The sequence below is a fragment of the Capricornis sumatraensis genome, chromosome 1 (genome assembly GCF_032405125.1).
Source record: "Capricornis sumatraensis isolate serow.1 chromosome 1, serow.2, whole genome shotgun sequence".
In the NCBI taxonomy this organism is placed as follows: domain Eukaryota; kingdom Metazoa; phylum Chordata; class Mammalia; order Artiodactyla; family Bovidae; genus Capricornis; species Capricornis sumatraensis.
Genome location: NC_091069.1, coordinates 231,404,124 through 231,421,305, shown reverse-complemented (window position 1 = coordinate 231,421,305; position 17,182 = coordinate 231,404,124). Strand labels below are relative to the sequence as shown.

General features: G+C 41.7%; 1 protein-coding gene across 1 annotated transcript in view; it reads right to left on the bottom strand.

Annotated features, from left to right (window-relative positions):
* SLC9A9 (solute carrier family 9 member A9) overlaps positions 1 to 17,182 on the bottom strand; it is a 649,412-nt gene that overhangs the window by 320,558 nt on the left and 311,672 nt on the right. Inside the window, exons 7-8 of the mRNA XM_068974483.1 lie at positions 14,420 to 14,558; positions 9,218 to 9,323 (exon numbers count right to left, since the gene is read on the bottom strand). Of these exons, the coding sequence (XP_068830584.1) occupies positions 9,218 to 9,323; positions 14,420 to 14,558 (245 nt within the window). The remainder of the gene's footprint in view (positions 1 to 9,217; positions 9,324 to 14,419; positions 14,559 to 17,182) is intronic.

Sequence of the window (17,182 nt, the reverse complement as noted above, 5' to 3'; positions counted from 1 at the left end):
AGAGAAAGAGGTTTCTCTTTTCCCTATGCCTGCTGGCACCACGAGGAGATGTTAAATAATGACGGAAAATATTTACAGTGGAGAAAACAGAGGTAAATTTGTTCACTATTCAAGTTACATGTGCAAGGTCGTTGGCATATTGAAACCAGGAGCTCTTTGGTTCAAGAAAGTGCAGGTGTGAGTTAATGAGTTATTATGCAAGGAGATATACTTCACACCTGTGTTTATTGAGATGGTGCCATTGAGTGTTCACCCTCAGTTCAGCGAGCTGGTTAACAAACCCCCTTGAGAAATTTGGGTGTCTTTTGCTGCAGCTTGAATGCCTAAAAATAAATAGTTTGAGCCTCTGGCTTTATTTTTTGGCTTGGAAAACACTTAATGCACCTCATTTATTGTTGAATTGTTGGCTAATAAGTTGGACTCATATGGTCCTGTCAATATTGAAATTTAAAAGCAAGAATAGTTTGAAGCTGAGGTGTCAGCCAATGACATGTATTTAGAAGCTAAAACTGGCCAGACTTGATTTGAGAAACAAGGCAAACTAAGTTGTCTCCCGGGGATTTATTTACTGAGATCTAGAAATGTATTTCCCATCCAGTCATGCAATGTGTTCAGTGGCAGGACAAATGGAACACATTTACCTCTGAACTAGAAGCCTTTTTAAGAGTTTCAGACAAGCTTTTGCCAAGCTGAGAGATGATGGAGATGAGACGTAATGAGCCAGCTTACTTACTCAGATCAAGTAAAGCTGCAACATGCCCAGTAATAGTCATTTCATTTGGAAATCTTCCCTCCTTGTCTATTATAAAAAAAAAAAAAAAAGACTTTCCCAGGTTCCGCTTTTCCTGACTACTTACTCTACAAAAGCTTTTCAAGAGCTGACCTGACAGATAAGCAGGACCTGAGTGTCAGCTTTTCCTTATCACGACAATGTAATTAGGCCCTTGTCATTTGAAACCAATGGGAGAACAAACCTCGGTGATGGGATTGGAATGAATTAACTTTTTCTGTTGTCTCTGATGCTTGTGTGTGCTGAGTTCTCTCTTGCAGACATCTTGGTCAATTCCTTAGTGAATGGGCCAGGGTGTCACTTGTTTTTACCCTTCTACGTTCAAAAAAAATTTTTAGAGTCTTTTACTCTCTAGAACAAGACTATGAAGCCCAATAGCAATGGTTAGTAATCAGGGCTGTTTTTTCTTTCTTTCAGATTTTTATATGTTTATTTTCTTAGATGGAAACCATCCTAAACTGAGTAAATAATGGGTTATACTGTTTAAATTTCTATACGAGAAAGTGAGGAATGCCAACCGCCTCCCTCCTCCCTCTTCACTTCCAGCAGACATAAAATATGCCCCAGGAACCTAAAAATGGAAGCTGCCTTTATTACAGCAGTGCCTGGAAGCAGAGAAATCATTAGACGCAGTGTCAATGTTGCCATTAGAAATCTTACCCTTCGACTGTTTAATGACAGTCCCTGAAAGTTTGCTTCTGGCAAAAACCTGACCCCCAAAGTCTCAGCTGGGAAACAGATTGTAAAAATGAATTTTCAAACAACCCGTCCAGCTGTGCTTTTTGGTTATCTTTATAAACTGAAAAGTGGCTTCTATGACAGGATTCAATTCCACCGGAGATTATGCTATAAATAATACTGCTGAATTATTTCCAATATTCAATTTAAAATAATGACTCAGTAACCTAACGACTTTTAAAAACTTGGCCAAGAAAAATTCTACTTGATCAGAATTTAGGTATGCATATGTACCAGGTACCTCATAGAGAGGGTACCATGGGTCCTGTATTTATGCAAAAGCCACATTCTGTGTGTGTGTGTGCAATGTCCTTCCACTACAAAATGATAAAATCTTTTTACCTGAGCAATAAAGAAAACTGAGATACCAATTAATAGGGTGACTTCTTCCAATCCTTCAGGAAACTAGCAGAAGAGTTAGAAATCTGAGACCCCTCAGTGGCTGATTTTGTAATCAGGGCAGACACTTGTACATACGTTCTCTTCCTTCTCTGCTGTCCCAGCTTGTGGCTTGTGAGGACTCCTTAAATTCCATTTCTATCTACACACCCTCATTGTCTAGAAAGACTTCTCACTAGCATTTGACATTCTGCCTAGTCTTCCTACATAAAACTTTTCTCAGACTGCGCTTGTATATTTCCAATAGCAGAGTATCAGACCTCTGGGTAATAGAAATGCCAACCTTCATTTGCATGTCTAAAAGCTACTTGTTTCCATAAAACTAAGTTCTTCTATGTGATGACTGAACGTTTGCAGGTGCAATTTCCAAGAGACTGAGATGAGGCGGCTGCAAACGTGGCCCTTGAAGCAAAAGATGATCAAAATAAATCAAATGATCATCATCAAATTAATAACAACTGAAAGTGAAAGCAGAAAATTGTGGTAATGAGCGAGCTCCACCCCCACTGAAGTGTTCATAATGAATCTTACAAGGAGATGAATTCAAAAAGAATAATGGGCACTGTGAAAACTGTCTTTGTGAGCTTGATTTCTTTTGTTTGTATATCAGCATGCACCTGGCATAAGATAGTCCAAGCATCTAAGCCTAGAGGCTGCGCTGTCCTTGAGGCTCTTTCCCCTTCTGAACTGTCACCAAGTTGCACAGCTTTTGTTGAAATACCCTCATGGATTATTCCTTCCCTTGTACTTTTTAGATTTCCCTATTTGCAAGCAGTGAAAACTCATTCTGGCAACTGTGATCAGAGGGAATTTATTGGAGGGGAGAAGCATAAAGGCAGCTCCAGGGATCTGTGGCAGGAATAGAGGTTCCCAACAAGGTTTTGCAGCTGGAAAGTCCAGGTGCCAACAGTTACACATCCTTCTAACTTCCTCCTAAAGGTCTGCACCCCCAGGAAGGAGTGTCTGCGTGACCTTGCTTCAGATGCCCCTTTTCTCTTTGACAGGTGAGAATGGGGTACCTTGGTTAACAAGATGGTATCTGATGGAGAAAGGGTAGTTCCCTCAGTAACATCAGGATGCTACTACCAGTGAAAGTGAGGATGGGTGCTGGGTAGCCAAAGCCAACATATGCCCACCATATTCTTGTAGACTAGGCTCTTGTTTCCCTGGGTCTACATGCCTCCATTTTCAGTTAAGAGTTAGAGAAATGAAATTGCAGCTTAATGTAATTTATGATACGCCCTTTAGTTGATGTATGAAACTGCTCTGAAATACCTTGACCAGTGGTCATAAAGAATCCATAAGAATGTTATTAGGGACTTCCCTGGTTGTAGAGTGGATAAGAATCGGCCTGCCCACGTAGTGGACACGAGTTTGATCCCTGGTCTGGGAAGATTCCAGATGTTGTGAAGCAACTAAGCCCATGTGCTATAACTACTGAGCCCGTGCTCTAGACCTCATGGACCACAACTACTGAAGCTCGTGCACCCAGAGAAACGAGAAACCTGTGCACTGCAACAGAGAGAAGCCCTTGCTCCCCACAACTAGAGAAAGCTGTGTGCAGCAATGCACCCAGTGCAGCCACAAATAAATAATATAGAAAAAGAAAAGACTATTATCAGGGATAAGGCCGTCCCTAACTTAGACACAGCCTGTTATTCATATTTTAGAAATTTTTCCTTTCGTTGGCCTAAAATCATTCATTCCATTGCTCAAAAGATATTGACTGCCTAGAATGCTTCAGCCACACTGCTGGTGCTGATATAGCTCTCATGAACCTGATAGTCTAACATAACTTTGGCCCATCAATCCTAATTCTGCACATCAGCTCTGGTTCTATATTTCAGAACTGCAGATAGTAAATCAAATAGCAGAGTGAGGTCTAGATGCACACGAACAAACGATAGCCGTGCAGAAACTATCACAGAAGAAGTTTCCATTCATCATAGTATGCCAAAATATACAATAGCTTAAAAAGTACTTAACAAGGAATTTGTAGGTCTAATGCGAAGACAACTATAAAAATTTACTAAGGGCCATAAAAGATGACTTGAATAAATGGAGAGACATAACGTATTCCTCTGTGGGAAGACTCAACATTGTAAAAACATCACTCCTCCTCAAATTAAACTAAAAATTTAATACAACCCTAACCATAGTCCTAAAGTTATTTTCTGCTTGAAACATAATGTTATTTTCAAGTGATTCTGGAATATAAACATGTGAGTATAGCAAAGAAGCTCTTAAAAATGGGGGAGGGGAATGAGAAATGGGTCTATTAGCCATTAAAATGAACCATGGAGCTGAAATGATGAAAGCAGTGAAGACTAAAAGCTGAGTGGAATAACAGAAAGCCAGAACATATATACACATATATGTACCTGCATACACGGACATTATGTTAAAAACTCATAGGTTAAGGTTGATAGGTATTAGGATGAGTGAATAACAATCTAGGAAGAAAATCAAATCCTTGCTATATCTCACATCTCATATTCCTCACATCAAAACAAATTCCAGCTTGGATTCTAATGGGAAAAAAACCAAAACACATATTAAAATAAAGTAAAAATTATTATTATTAATAATATTGGGCTTTTTAAGCAGAAATTATATCTCTAGTGGCTCAGTGGTACAGAATTTGCCTGCCAATGAGGGAGATGCAGGTTGAATCCCTGGATCAGGAAGATCCCCTGGAGAAGTAAATGGCAACCCACTCCAGCATTCTTGCCTGGAGAATTTCATGGACAGAGGAGCCTGGAGGGCTACAGTCCATGGGGTTGCAAAAGAGTCAGACACAGCTTAGCGACTAAACAGCAACAAAGAGCAGAAATTAATAAAACTTGGAACTTACTAAGGAAAGAAAAAATTAACCATATGAACCTTCAAAATGTCTAAACCAAACTTTTCCCTTATGTAAACAAACAACATACAATATATTTAAAAGACAAAACCATGAATGGAGAGCATTTGTAGTCTACAAGATAGTCAACAGTTAATATTTTTGAATCAATAAAGAGCATTTTAAAATTTAATGTGACAAAGATAAACACTTCAGTAGAAAAAAAAAGGACAAAGGGCATAAACAGGTAGTCCACCAAGGGAGGAATATAAATTGCCAATGATGACATATAATTAAAATCCTTTCCTCGGTAGAAATATATAAATTTAAATCAGAATGAAACGGAGGTTGATTATCAAATTAGCAGGAGGGAATATGAGTTCAGGGGGTGAAGGTGTGAGTGAATGAGCTCTCTCTTACATTGCTGGCGGAAGTATAAAGGAATGCAAATTTCCTGAAGGATAACTTGGATGTATTTTTCCAAGACATTAAAATTTTAGCATTTTCATTAACCCAGGATTTTTATTTTTAGGTAGTTATATAAATAGAAGTTTATATATCAAGCTGAAAGGATGATCACAGCAATCATATTAATAATGTTGAAAACTATAAATGATCAAGAGGTTAATATAATAAATTATAGCAAGTTAATATATTATAGTGGGGCTTCCATGGTGGGTCAGAAGGTAAAAAATCTGCCTGCAATGCAGGAGATCCAGGTTTAAGTTTGGGAAGATCCCCTGGAAAAAAGAATGGCTACCCACTCCAGTATTTTTGTCTGGAGAATTCCATGAACTGAGGAAACTGATGGGTACAGTGCATGGGGTCCTAAAGAGTCAGACACAACTGAGTGACTAACACTTTCAGTATGATACTAGGCAGCCATAAAAAATAATATAGAAGAATATTTAATATCATGAAAATATTCACTATAAAATTGCCAAGTGAAAAAAATCATTATTTAAAAATAAAAATACAGTTACATACACATATTGTGTGTATGCTCAGCTGTGTCCAAGTCTTTGTGACTCCAGGGACTGTAGCCCACCAGGATCCTCTGTCCATGGGATTTCCCAGGCAAGAATACTGGAGTGGGTTGCTATTTCCTTCACCAGGGGCTCTTCCTGACCCAGGGATGGAACCCATGTCTCCTGCATTGGCAGGTGGATTCTTTATCACTGACCCACCAGGGAAGCCCTTGCATATATTTAATTATGTATATATGCTAATATTTGCATATAATTAGATGAATTCAGACAGATACTAACAATAGTTATTAATAGGCAGTGAGAATACAGGTAACTCTAATTTTATTTCCTTCAGTAAATCTATATTTTCCAAATTTTCTACAAGGGAAATGCCTTATCTTGGTAGTAAGAAAAAAAATTTTTTAAATATTATTCTGTTTAAAGCAACAAAAATCCTTTTTTTCCCCCAAATAAAATCTTAGATGAAAACTCAATCTGTGGAACCAATAAAAGGGGTGATGTGGGGGTGCTCACTTGGTAGGCATCTTCTAGCCCCCACCTAGCAATGTCAGGGCTGGGGGAATTCTGCTGAGAAACTATTGTGTGTAAGCACCGTTTCAAGGACATACATGAGGTATTCTTAGGGAACCCATACACAGCCCCAGGATGGTTGGTTACTACTGCAGAAACTCATACACTCTTTATATCTTATTCCATTTCATTCACTATATTCATCATCATATGTTTATTCATTAAGCACTTTTTGAAAAATTTTCTATATTTTTAGCTTTGTATTATATTAGTTTACTTGTGGATTAGAACTGAAAGGGTTTTCTTATTACATGAAATATCCCCAGGGAATTGTAATTTAATACCACACTGTCAGATTTTATTGAAGGTTGATATGAGAAATGACTACATAAAGAACGGATCTCCATCTTTCCTAAAACAATACATTGTCTGTTATGGTGCTCAAAGGCCCTTATATAAAGACGTGTGTGATAAATTCACCTAAAATTTTAGAAAAAAAAAAAGCATACTCATTTTTATAAATAATTGTGACTTCCTTTTATAATACTGTGTTATTCCTGTACCACTCATGTTTCTCTTTTGGCTTTGGCTGCCAGAAAGCTCAGAGCCATATTTATTGCCAAACCACAGCAGTGAACAGCTGTCTCATTTTGCAGAACGACTCTATCCCAAAACACTTGAGTGTCTAGCCTCAACTAAATGGTCCCATGATATGCATGGCTCATGTTATGAGTTGCCTCTAAGCCAATTTAGAAAGAGGCAGGGATCAAATAATAAACAAACGCATAAGTAATATGGACTAAGCAGGCTTGGTCTTTAGCAGTACAAAATGCTCACACTTAAAAAGTTTGATTTGTATCAAACACCTGTCCAACTTGTTGCTTAACCTGAAGTCCTGTCCTGGTTAAGTGCTCCCCTGGGTACAGCTGTGGGCATTTGGGTCTTTCTGCTACTAAAGCCCATGCATGCATCCACTCAACTCATGACACTGGCTCTTCAGACGAGGTCTGCATGGTATCCAATAAGGATATCAGGTCCAAAGTGTAGCAACAGAGCAAGGCGCAGATAAACCAATAATTTATACATGGACCATAATCTTAAAATGAGTTAAGAAAACATGATCTTGCTGAATTGGATCACGAAATAGTAAGACAATTGTCACACACAAAACGATCTTAGGCATTGGGATATGCGTGTATATGTTTGTGTGTTCTATTACAATGTTAAACTGTAGACTAAAAAATACCAGGTGAGTTAAGATACTTAACCTTTTCAGAAGGTCAAATATGTATTCTTATTGTTAACATTGCTTACATTATTTTACACCATGTTAAGTGCTGAAAAGGGCATAGAATGCGGAGGAAAGGGAACAACTTTTCGAATGACCTATGTAAACTTTTCACTCCATTATTTCATTTAAGAAACACTAAGTATCCATTTTCTTTGCAATGCATAAGCTCTTTAGCAACCTTTCTAATAACAAGGCAAAGAAAGCTCCAATACAATGGATGTTGTGTCAGAATGGTTTGGAATGATACATGGTCTGGTTGGGTGGACTCTGGTAATGTAGTCTTGATTATAGTGTCATAAAGGCTGGCAGGTGGCTGTTTGTATCAGCAACAAATACTCTCAAAGCCTGTGGAAACAGCCTGGTTCCCTGTGGCTATGAGGTAAGGTGGGTCAGACGCCTGGAGCAACAGATTATCATTACAAAAAAAGATCTGCCATGGTTTTCACAGGAAAGCCCAAACCAGCCTAGAAGCAAGGGGACTAGGCAGGCCCCTGGGACCCCAAATATCTTCCTCCTCTTGAAGGCCTGCCTCATATTCCAAAGATATAATTTCATTCAAGGTAGCAGTGCTTGGTGCCCATGAGCCCAGGCTCTGGAATTAGATCTAGTCTGAAATCCCAGCGCCTCCACTGGCTCTTGGCCAAGGAAACCGGTCCCTAATGTTGGGTCTTTCTGTAAATTAATGTGAACATCCATGAAAGGCAGTTAGCCAGCACCTGGCTCATTGTAAGCTTTCTCTATATCAACTTTTATTATTATTTACCCTTAAAGTACCACCTATTAAAATGCGAGTACCCCTGGAGGCATACCTTATTCCCAGTTAGCGCTTTCGGGGGTGGGGTCTCACCACCTGATCAATTTAGATGTAGTGAACAGCGAGGGATCCAGGACTCAAACCCGGGAGAAGGAGGGGACTAGGCCAAAGCAAAGAAATAGCTCTGACATTTTGCTCAGAGCCACGGTGATTCTTCTACATGGAAAAGCACCCAATCGTTGCAGCTACCCAAGCGTAAACCCTCGCTATTGCAGAAAGGCCATCTAATTGCAGAATTCAGATACGAGATGCAAGCTGCGGGCCCCCGCCCGCGGGCCTCCCCACTCGCCCGGGGGACCTTAGGGACTGCCTCTTTCTCCATGGACCGTTCCATCTCAGAGGACTCTACATATAGACCTTCTACGATAAGAGACACTGAAGCGAAACCACCGCGTCAGCTCCTGATTTTCTTTGCCCCGAACGTAGGCAGAGATTTTTAAATACCGTTGGGTGTGGCAAGGTGTACACCCAGAGAGACCGCCTACGTGGGCGTCGCTGTTAACAGCCGATGGAAAGCCAGCACTCATTCCCACAAAGCAGCCGTGCGTCCCTTCACACTCTGAGCGGAGACTGCAACGTGTAAAACCAACCATCCGTACATCTGTCATTCGTAGATTTCAACGTCCCCTTCCTGACCAGCAAGGAGAGAAGAGGAATCGGCACTTTGGAGACTTCCGATTGAGCGGTCATAAAACGGATGCATTTTTTTTTTTTCCCTCCCAGGAGAGGCTGATTCTGACACAATCCATTTCACCTCCTGCAGGGTCAGGGAGGGGAGCTTGGTGAGGGGAGGGAAACACAGGTATTCACACATCCGGTGGGCTGCCCAGGACGAAGCACTGACCTGTTAGGCCAGCGGCCTCTGCAGACAGAAAGGCGCTCCAAGACAGGAGGAAAAACAGGCCCGTTTCCAGCATGGGGAACTCGCACAGTTTGGTAAATTTGGTCAAGTGACAAAGAGGCGTTAAGGGAAACAACTGCTTTTATGAATGAATCTCCCTCTTGGCTGAGAAAAACTCTGGTGGTGATAGTTTTAGAGGAGAGCACCAATTCTCAGACCTGACTGTTTCTCTCGCTGTGACTCCCTTTGAAAGCCTGCATGAGTCATGCTTCTTTGGGGGCTGAACACGGCTGTAAAAACGCAAAGTGGTCTTGAGATTAAAAAAGATGTCTTATTAAGAGGATGAAGTCAGCTAAGTGGAGACACAAAACCCCTTAAATTTGGCCTCAACCCTTTGGGTGTGCCCTTCAGGAGACTGGCAGATCTGGGAAAATAAAGTCAAGGAGCATGTCTCGTGGAGATAACTGCCAGCCGGTCCACACTCCCAGGAGTGGCCTCCCAGGCCACTGCTCCCCAGGAATGCTGGTCTATGGACAGATCACCTGAAGAGCCTTTTCTCTTAGGGATGGAAACTGGATCAGGAGGAGCATTTTTGTTTAGTGATGGGGAAGCTGCCCAGGCTCTCTTTGCATAAGTAGGATAGAGGAAAATGTATATTATCTCTAAGTCAAGCAAGATGCCCTTTGGCAGGCAATTGTTCATTTTGGCCAAGATGACACTTGGCCAATCATCTATAAATTGCAAATAGAACAAAGGCACAGTGATTTGAGCCTTGCAGAGAATGGGCTATGGGGAGATGATTAGGAGTATGTGATCGATGGTAAAGGGCTACAACTGCAGTTGTATCCACCATTAGGCAGAAAATGCCCTGACAGACAAGAAAATGTGACATTGCGATTTTGTTTCTGGAAAAAGAATCTAAGGGAGATTCCACCTTAAAAGATGTTTAGCAGCCAGCTGCTGCTGCTATGTCAGTTCAGTCGCGTCCGACTCTGTGCGACCCCATAGACGGCAGCCCACTAGGCTCCTCTGTCCCTGGGACTCTCCAGGCAAGAATACTGGAGTGGGTTGCCATTTCCTTCTCCAATGCATGAAAGTGAAAAGTGAAAATGAAGTCGCTCAGTCGTGTAGGACTCTTAGCGACCCCATGGACTGCAGCCTATCAGGCTCCTCCATCCATGGGCTTTTCCAGGCAAGAGTACTGGAGTGGGTTGCCAGCAAAAAGCATGACCTCTGGAGTGCAACATCTGGGTTTGAGTCCCGGCTTTGCCAGTCACTGGCTGTGTGATTTCTGAGCAGTATGATAACCTCTCGGAGCCTTATTTGTATCCAAGGTGAACTGGAATAAGAATAATACCTATCCCCACAGTGTGAAGAGTAACATGAGATGACAATATTAAAAATGTTTTGTAAAGTCTTAGAAAGCACACAATACCAGGATTATATCATGGTTGGGAGCGTGACCTCTAGAAGGCAACTCTAGCTGGGCTCATATTCATTGTATCGGCTTAGATGTGTACCTTGGCCACACTGTGCTTTGGTTCCCATAACTGAAAATGGGCACAAATAGTACAACCTACCTTCTAGGTATATAGAAGAGTGCCTGGCATGTGACAAGGGATGTGTAAGTTTTTAAATTAGTGTAATTTAAGTGAATTTGTTTTGTGAAACCTCTTTTCTGGAAAGAGATTCAGTAAGGATGTGGAAGCAATTCGTTATCAGGAGGAGCACCCCTTTCCCCAGATCTGATCCAATGTCAGGGTAGACTTCCAGTCTCCAGGAATTTTTTCCTTCTGTTATCAAAATCTGCTCACTTATGTGTTCATACATTTCCTGCACATCAGGCAGAGAAAAGTTCGAATCTCAGCTCTTCTGCTTCATGCCATCCCTGGGGATGAAAGCCTGGGTCTAAGTCCTGGCCCTAAAATGTCCTAGCTATATGGCCTTGGACAAGTTGTCTAAAATTATGCATCAGTTTCTTCAGCTGAAAATTGAGAGAATAATAGTATCTCCTTGCCAGGATTCTTACAAAAACTCTCTGAGATAATCTATGCAAAATATAAAAGATAATGGGTGGCACTTGGTAAGATTCTCAAGATATATAAGATGATATTAATATCATGCCCATTATGACTGACATGTGACTCAGAGTGAGCTATGAATACTTAATTTCCTTATGTATAAAACAGGAATAATAATAATCTGTCTTATAGGGTAAATTCAAATGAGGAGATATATATAAAGACACATGCTAGACATTCACAAAATGTTGTGATCATTACTATTGTTCAGTCGCTAAGTTTTGTCTCACTCCCTGCAACCCCACGGACTTCAGCATGCCAAGCTTCCCTGTCCTTTACTATCTCCCGAAGTTTGCTCAGACTCACGTCCGTTGAGTTGGTGATGCTACCTAACTATCTCACTATTATTCAGTTCAGTTCAGTAGCCCAGTCATGTCCGACCCTTTGCGACCCCATGGACTGCAGCACATCAGGCTTCCCTGTCCATCACCAACTCCCAGAGCTTGCTCAAACTCAAGTGCATCAAGTCAGTGATGCCATCTAACCATCTTATCCTTTCATCCCCTTCTCCTGCCTTCAGTCTTTCCCAGCATCAGGGTCTTTTCCATTGAGTCAGTTCTTTGCATCAGGTGGCCAAAGTACTGGAGCTTAAACTTCAGCATCAGTTCTTCCAATGAATATTCAGGACTGATTTCCTTTAGGATTGACTGGTTTGATCTCCTTGCAGTCCAAGGGACTCTCAAGAGTCTTCTCCAACACCACAGTTCAAAAGCATCAGTTCTTTGACACTCAGCCTACTTTATGGTCCAGCTCTCAAATCCATCATGACTACTGGAAAAACCATAACTTTGACTAGATGGATCTGCGTTGGCAAAGCAATGTCTCCTTTTTTGCTGTTTAGGTTGGTCATAGCTTTTCTTCCAAGGAGCAAGCATCTTTTAATTTCATGGCTGCAGTCACCATCTGCAGTGATTTTGGAGCCCCCAAAATAAAGTCTGTCACTGTTTCCAGTTTTCCCATCTATTTGCCATGATGGGACTGGATGCCATGATCTTTGTTTTCTGAATGCTGAGTTTTAAGCCAGCTTTTTGACTCTCCTCTTTCCCTTTCATCAAGAGGCTCTTTCGTGCCTCATTATCATTACTGTCATCATTAGTATTTCTCTACTCCAAACAACATGTGACCTCCATTGTAATTCCCCTTAATGATTATGAGGGGAAAAAAAGAGGAGTAGTGATCAAGAGTGTGGTCTGGGCATGGTCTGTCTCTTGGTTTCATTCCCTGGGTTTGACCTTGGCTCTGCTTCCTAGTTGCATGACCTTGGGCTTATGCTGTCTAAGCTTTTTTTTTTTTTTCCTCCAGGAAAAATAGCATCTGTGTGATATGACCATTGTGAAGATTAAATGAGGTATTACATGTAAAACAAGTAGGAGGGGGCCTGACGTATCACCAGTACTGGGTAGATTGTTAATCATTGCTTTTTTTTGTTGGAAATCAACCCTACCTATTCTGACTTATTTTTAATGGAGTTGACATTCTCCAGGGTTTCCAGGACAAAACTTTGGGGTCGTCTTTTGATGTTCTCCTCTTGTTTATCTCATAGAACCAACCAATCACTGAGTCCTAGAGGGTCTTCTACGTTGACCTCCTTTCTGACTTTCTCCTACAGGTCATTATTCACAGTTTTCTTTGATTTCACTCTTCCTCTTCTCATTCATTCTTCATACCAGTTCCTTATTTATGTTTTAAACACAAGCCCTTCAGTGTGTCAGGATCCTTGGAGAAAACTTCAGTCGCATACTGTGGACTATAGAGAGTGGCCCTCCAAGGTACTCCACAAGCTGACTCCTCTGCACTTGTGTCTGCTCATTTTGCACTGCACACCAGCCTGAGCTCTAAGGCCCTCTCTGAGACAACTGCTATAGGTCATGTCAGTGCCCCCCACGGCCCCCCACTCCTGACCTTTGTGAATGCTGATCTTCTCGTGAATCACCTATGTGGTCTTTGCCTGCATCTTACCTATCTTTCAGGTCAAGCCTAAGTCCCACCCTGCATGTAAATACTGCTTTTCGGGTTATTTTCCAGAATCATCAGATTGGCCAAGAGTCTGTTGGACTTTTCCAGATACAGTGGCGTCATCCTTATATTTTTATAACCTTAATAAGGTGGCTGCAGCTTTAGCACTCACTTTCTATCCAACTCTTTCTGTAGAGCTTGTCTTTCCAAGCCTGTCATTAGTTGGAGGCAGGGTCCATGTTTTATTCATATTCTGACTTACCTGAGAAAGCTTTAGCAGAACCTGGGCTTTTAGCAGTTGCTCAGTGAACTGTTGGGTCAGTCCTCATGGAAAAAGAGTCCAACATTTTGCTTTCTTTGCCTTGATCCCTGACCCCTCTTCCACCATTCTCCTTTAGTCCTTCCCTTTTCCCCAAGATCTCTAATCCTTTGCCCTGCCTCCTCTCTCTGGACTCTGTTAAGCCCACATACTTGACATTAGCCTTCTGGCTCCTCCTAGAATCTGACATTTTTGTCCCATGTAACTGCTGTGAGTGAGGAGACCACCAGACAAGCTTCTTTCCCTGACTCAAGTTCTCTAGGAACTCTACCCATCCTCCCGCCTCTCTATTGAAAAAGAGGGAGTAGGATGACATCATTGCCTGGATATGGCAAGCATCATTTCTAAGTTGCTTGCTGTTCTTCTTCCATAAAATAGCTATGGATGCTCGTTTAAACCCACAGTGATTCTTGACTCAGCCAACCCTCTGAACTAGTGATTGATACGAGTTTAAAAAGGATGCAGAGAATACTTAGTAAGTCACTCTTGAGTCAATCCTATTTTATTCTTGACATTGGATATTCACTTCTTCCTCTTGATCTTAATGTAGCCAAGCCTGATATCCCCCTGGCCACCTGTATTCTTAGGTGGGAATTTTTAAAGACTGTTGATATCCTGGGATCAGACAGTATGAGCAGTGCTAGAATTGGCAGGAAAAGAGCCTGGGCCACTCTTCCACTGGTATCAGCCTATGCTTCAGAATCAAGATGGCCCCAGTGGTGCTGTACTACGCTTGGATAAGACTGTCTAGCCATTTCCTGGTCTGGAGTTTGTTAGTCCTCAGAAACATCCCAAGGATATTGCCTGCTCTTAACAGTCCCCAGCTTCCCACACACAGACAAAGGATATCAGTGCCGTGACAACAGCATATGCAGACCCCATGGCAAATGAGCCGGCGAAGATCCCCAGGAAATTCCCCACGGACTGGAAAAATGCTGCGGCATCAAATGTGTTTGGATTCTCCTTGGGACTGTAAATGGATATAGAACTGAAAAGAGAAGAGGGTGAAGGTTAGTCAGGGACTCCCATCTCAAGGCCCAAACACCAGAAGTCAGAATTTAGCACCCAATTTTGGGAAAGACACCTTCTCCTTTGAGGTTAGGTGCTGGTTGGAAGCATTCAGTGGCAACAGATGAGGACAAGGAGAGACGGAGAAGGCAGAAAGCTTTCCCCTTCCGTACAGCCCAGTCCCCTGGTATCCATATATTGTTGCCAGTCAGTAAACATTTTTATATTGGAAGGGTCGTAAAGAATATTGTTTCTGAGCAAACTAGGCATTAAAACATGGTAGGTATAGATAGAATCTGCTGAGGAGATAGATAACTGTGAATTATTTAGTGGCCATATGTCTTCGGTGCTGTTATATATTCACAAATGTTCCTGATAAAAAGTGCACTTTTATGGCCTGTGTACAAATGGGCAATACAAATCACAGCATGCACAAAATATTCTGCCGTGATCTTGTCATAAACCACAAAGCATTGCTCCTCTCCAGTGTAACCCTTCAGAAACAGAGCCCAGACGACATTCAGAGCATCACAGGATTAACCTCTGGGGAGAGACAAAACCCTCATTTTCCCACCGAAACAAATGGCAGCAGCTGCCTGAGGTCATCTTTTATGCCCCGATTCTGGGGGCTGACAACAGATTTATATCCACAGAGAAGAATCAATCCACCAATAGGTGGTTTGTTCACTGAAATATTTTTGAAGACGTCATGTTTGCTGTTTTTTTTCAGCCAGGGCCTCACATCCTACAGTGCTGATGTAAAGGACAAGGTGTGACCTACTTTAGGAAACATGAGCTCCATCCTGTAGCATTAACACGACAGATGTGCTAGAACCAGCAGTGTTGGGGAGACTAGTAAAGTCCCTTTTCAGGTTTTTTTATTTTTATTTTAATACAAGTTCTTTAAAACTAATCAGACAAAAGCAAGAGTTTCTCAGCAGCTTCTGGAAGGAACTTTGTAGCCCTGTAGAGAGCAAAGAGGATACCAGACACACTGGCTTGAGATTAGACAGGTATTTACAGAGATGTAACTGAATCTTTTATGGCTTGGACAATTAAAGTATCTTAACTCTCTGACCTGACTTTTTGTGTCTGGAGACTAAGAGAGTTAAGAGAGAGCAGGGAGAGTGGATTCCAGTTCTCCTCCAGGAAAATGTGTGGCATAAAAAAGGTAGTTTTAAATGTTTCTAGTTTTTCCCTGGATGTCTTTAAACCCCCAAAGTAGGCCAAACACTTCTGCTTTGATCACGTAATTGGATAAGGAAGATAAATGTGGATCTCAAATGCAGCCCTGAAATGTATGCGAGAAAGGGATTGCCTTTGAAGTGTTTTTCTTTTTGTAAAGTGTTGTGCTTTGCAGGAAAAAGGAAACACAAACCCACATTTGGGTCCTTTGTGGCTGACAGTCCTGGGAAAGGGTGTAAAACCCATGGGCATTCTGAAATTCAGTGTCCACAGCTGTGTGTGTGTGAGTTGATATGAACATATTTCTTCATTTCAATGAAGAAATGATAGTGACGAGAAAACATTTCAGTTGTAGTCTGCCTTTGAAACACAGGTTTTTGCACAGTCACACTCTTTTGTAAATAATTCTATTAATTCCTAAGGTTGCTCCCAGCAAATCTGATCCTTAGAACAAGCATCTCTCCACCCCCATCTTCACCTTCACACTCCCCAGAAGTGTTTTCTCTGTCCTGATGCTTCCCCAGCTTGAAGTAGCACCATCACATTTTTTGGCCATATTCTGTATGATTATTTATGTAATGTTTGTTTTTAAACCAACTCATTTTTATTCAAATGCAAAACTGAAGTGTTAGTTGCTCAGTCATGTCTGACTTTTGCAACCCCATGGATTACAGCCTGCCATGCTGGTCTGTCCATGGGATTTCCCAGGCAAGAATACTGGAGTGGGTTGCCATTCCCAGTGCCATTCCCACTGGAGTGGTAGCAAAGAAGGAGTCAGAGAATTGAGGGTGTGTAAAGGTAGAATCCCAGGTGGCTCAGATGGCAAAGAATCTGCCCATCAATACAGGAGATGCAGGTTCGATCCCTGGGTCTGGAAGATCTCCTGGAGGAGGAAATGGCAGCCCACTCCAGTATTCTTGCCTGGGAAATCACATGGACAGAGGAGCCTGATGGGCTACACAGTACATGGAGTTGCAAAAGAAGCAAAAAGAGACTAAACAACAAGAAAGGTAGAAGCACAGAGTTATGGCAGGAGACTGGGAGCACGTGTATGCGCCCTGGTGGAGGGTAAAGGCAGGTAGATGGCATCACTCAAAGCTTTAAACGCCACGTTGAGAATATACAAAAAGCCCTCACATTTACATAATGCTTAGTCCTCTGATGCCTGCCTCATAACTGTGCTTGATCTGATAACAGCTCTGCCAGGTAATTAGGGGGCGTATGTTTATCTTTCCTCCCCTTGCCTTTTAAAAAAATAAAATATAGAAACTAAGAGTCAGAGAAATAAAGATCTATAGTCACTAAGTTCCAAATGTAGATTTCTTCTTTCTACCTTGCGAAAGTGATTTGTTAGGAGGAAAACCTAAACCCGCGTCAGCATAGCTGAGCGTGGCTGTGATATAAGAGCAATTGGAGTTC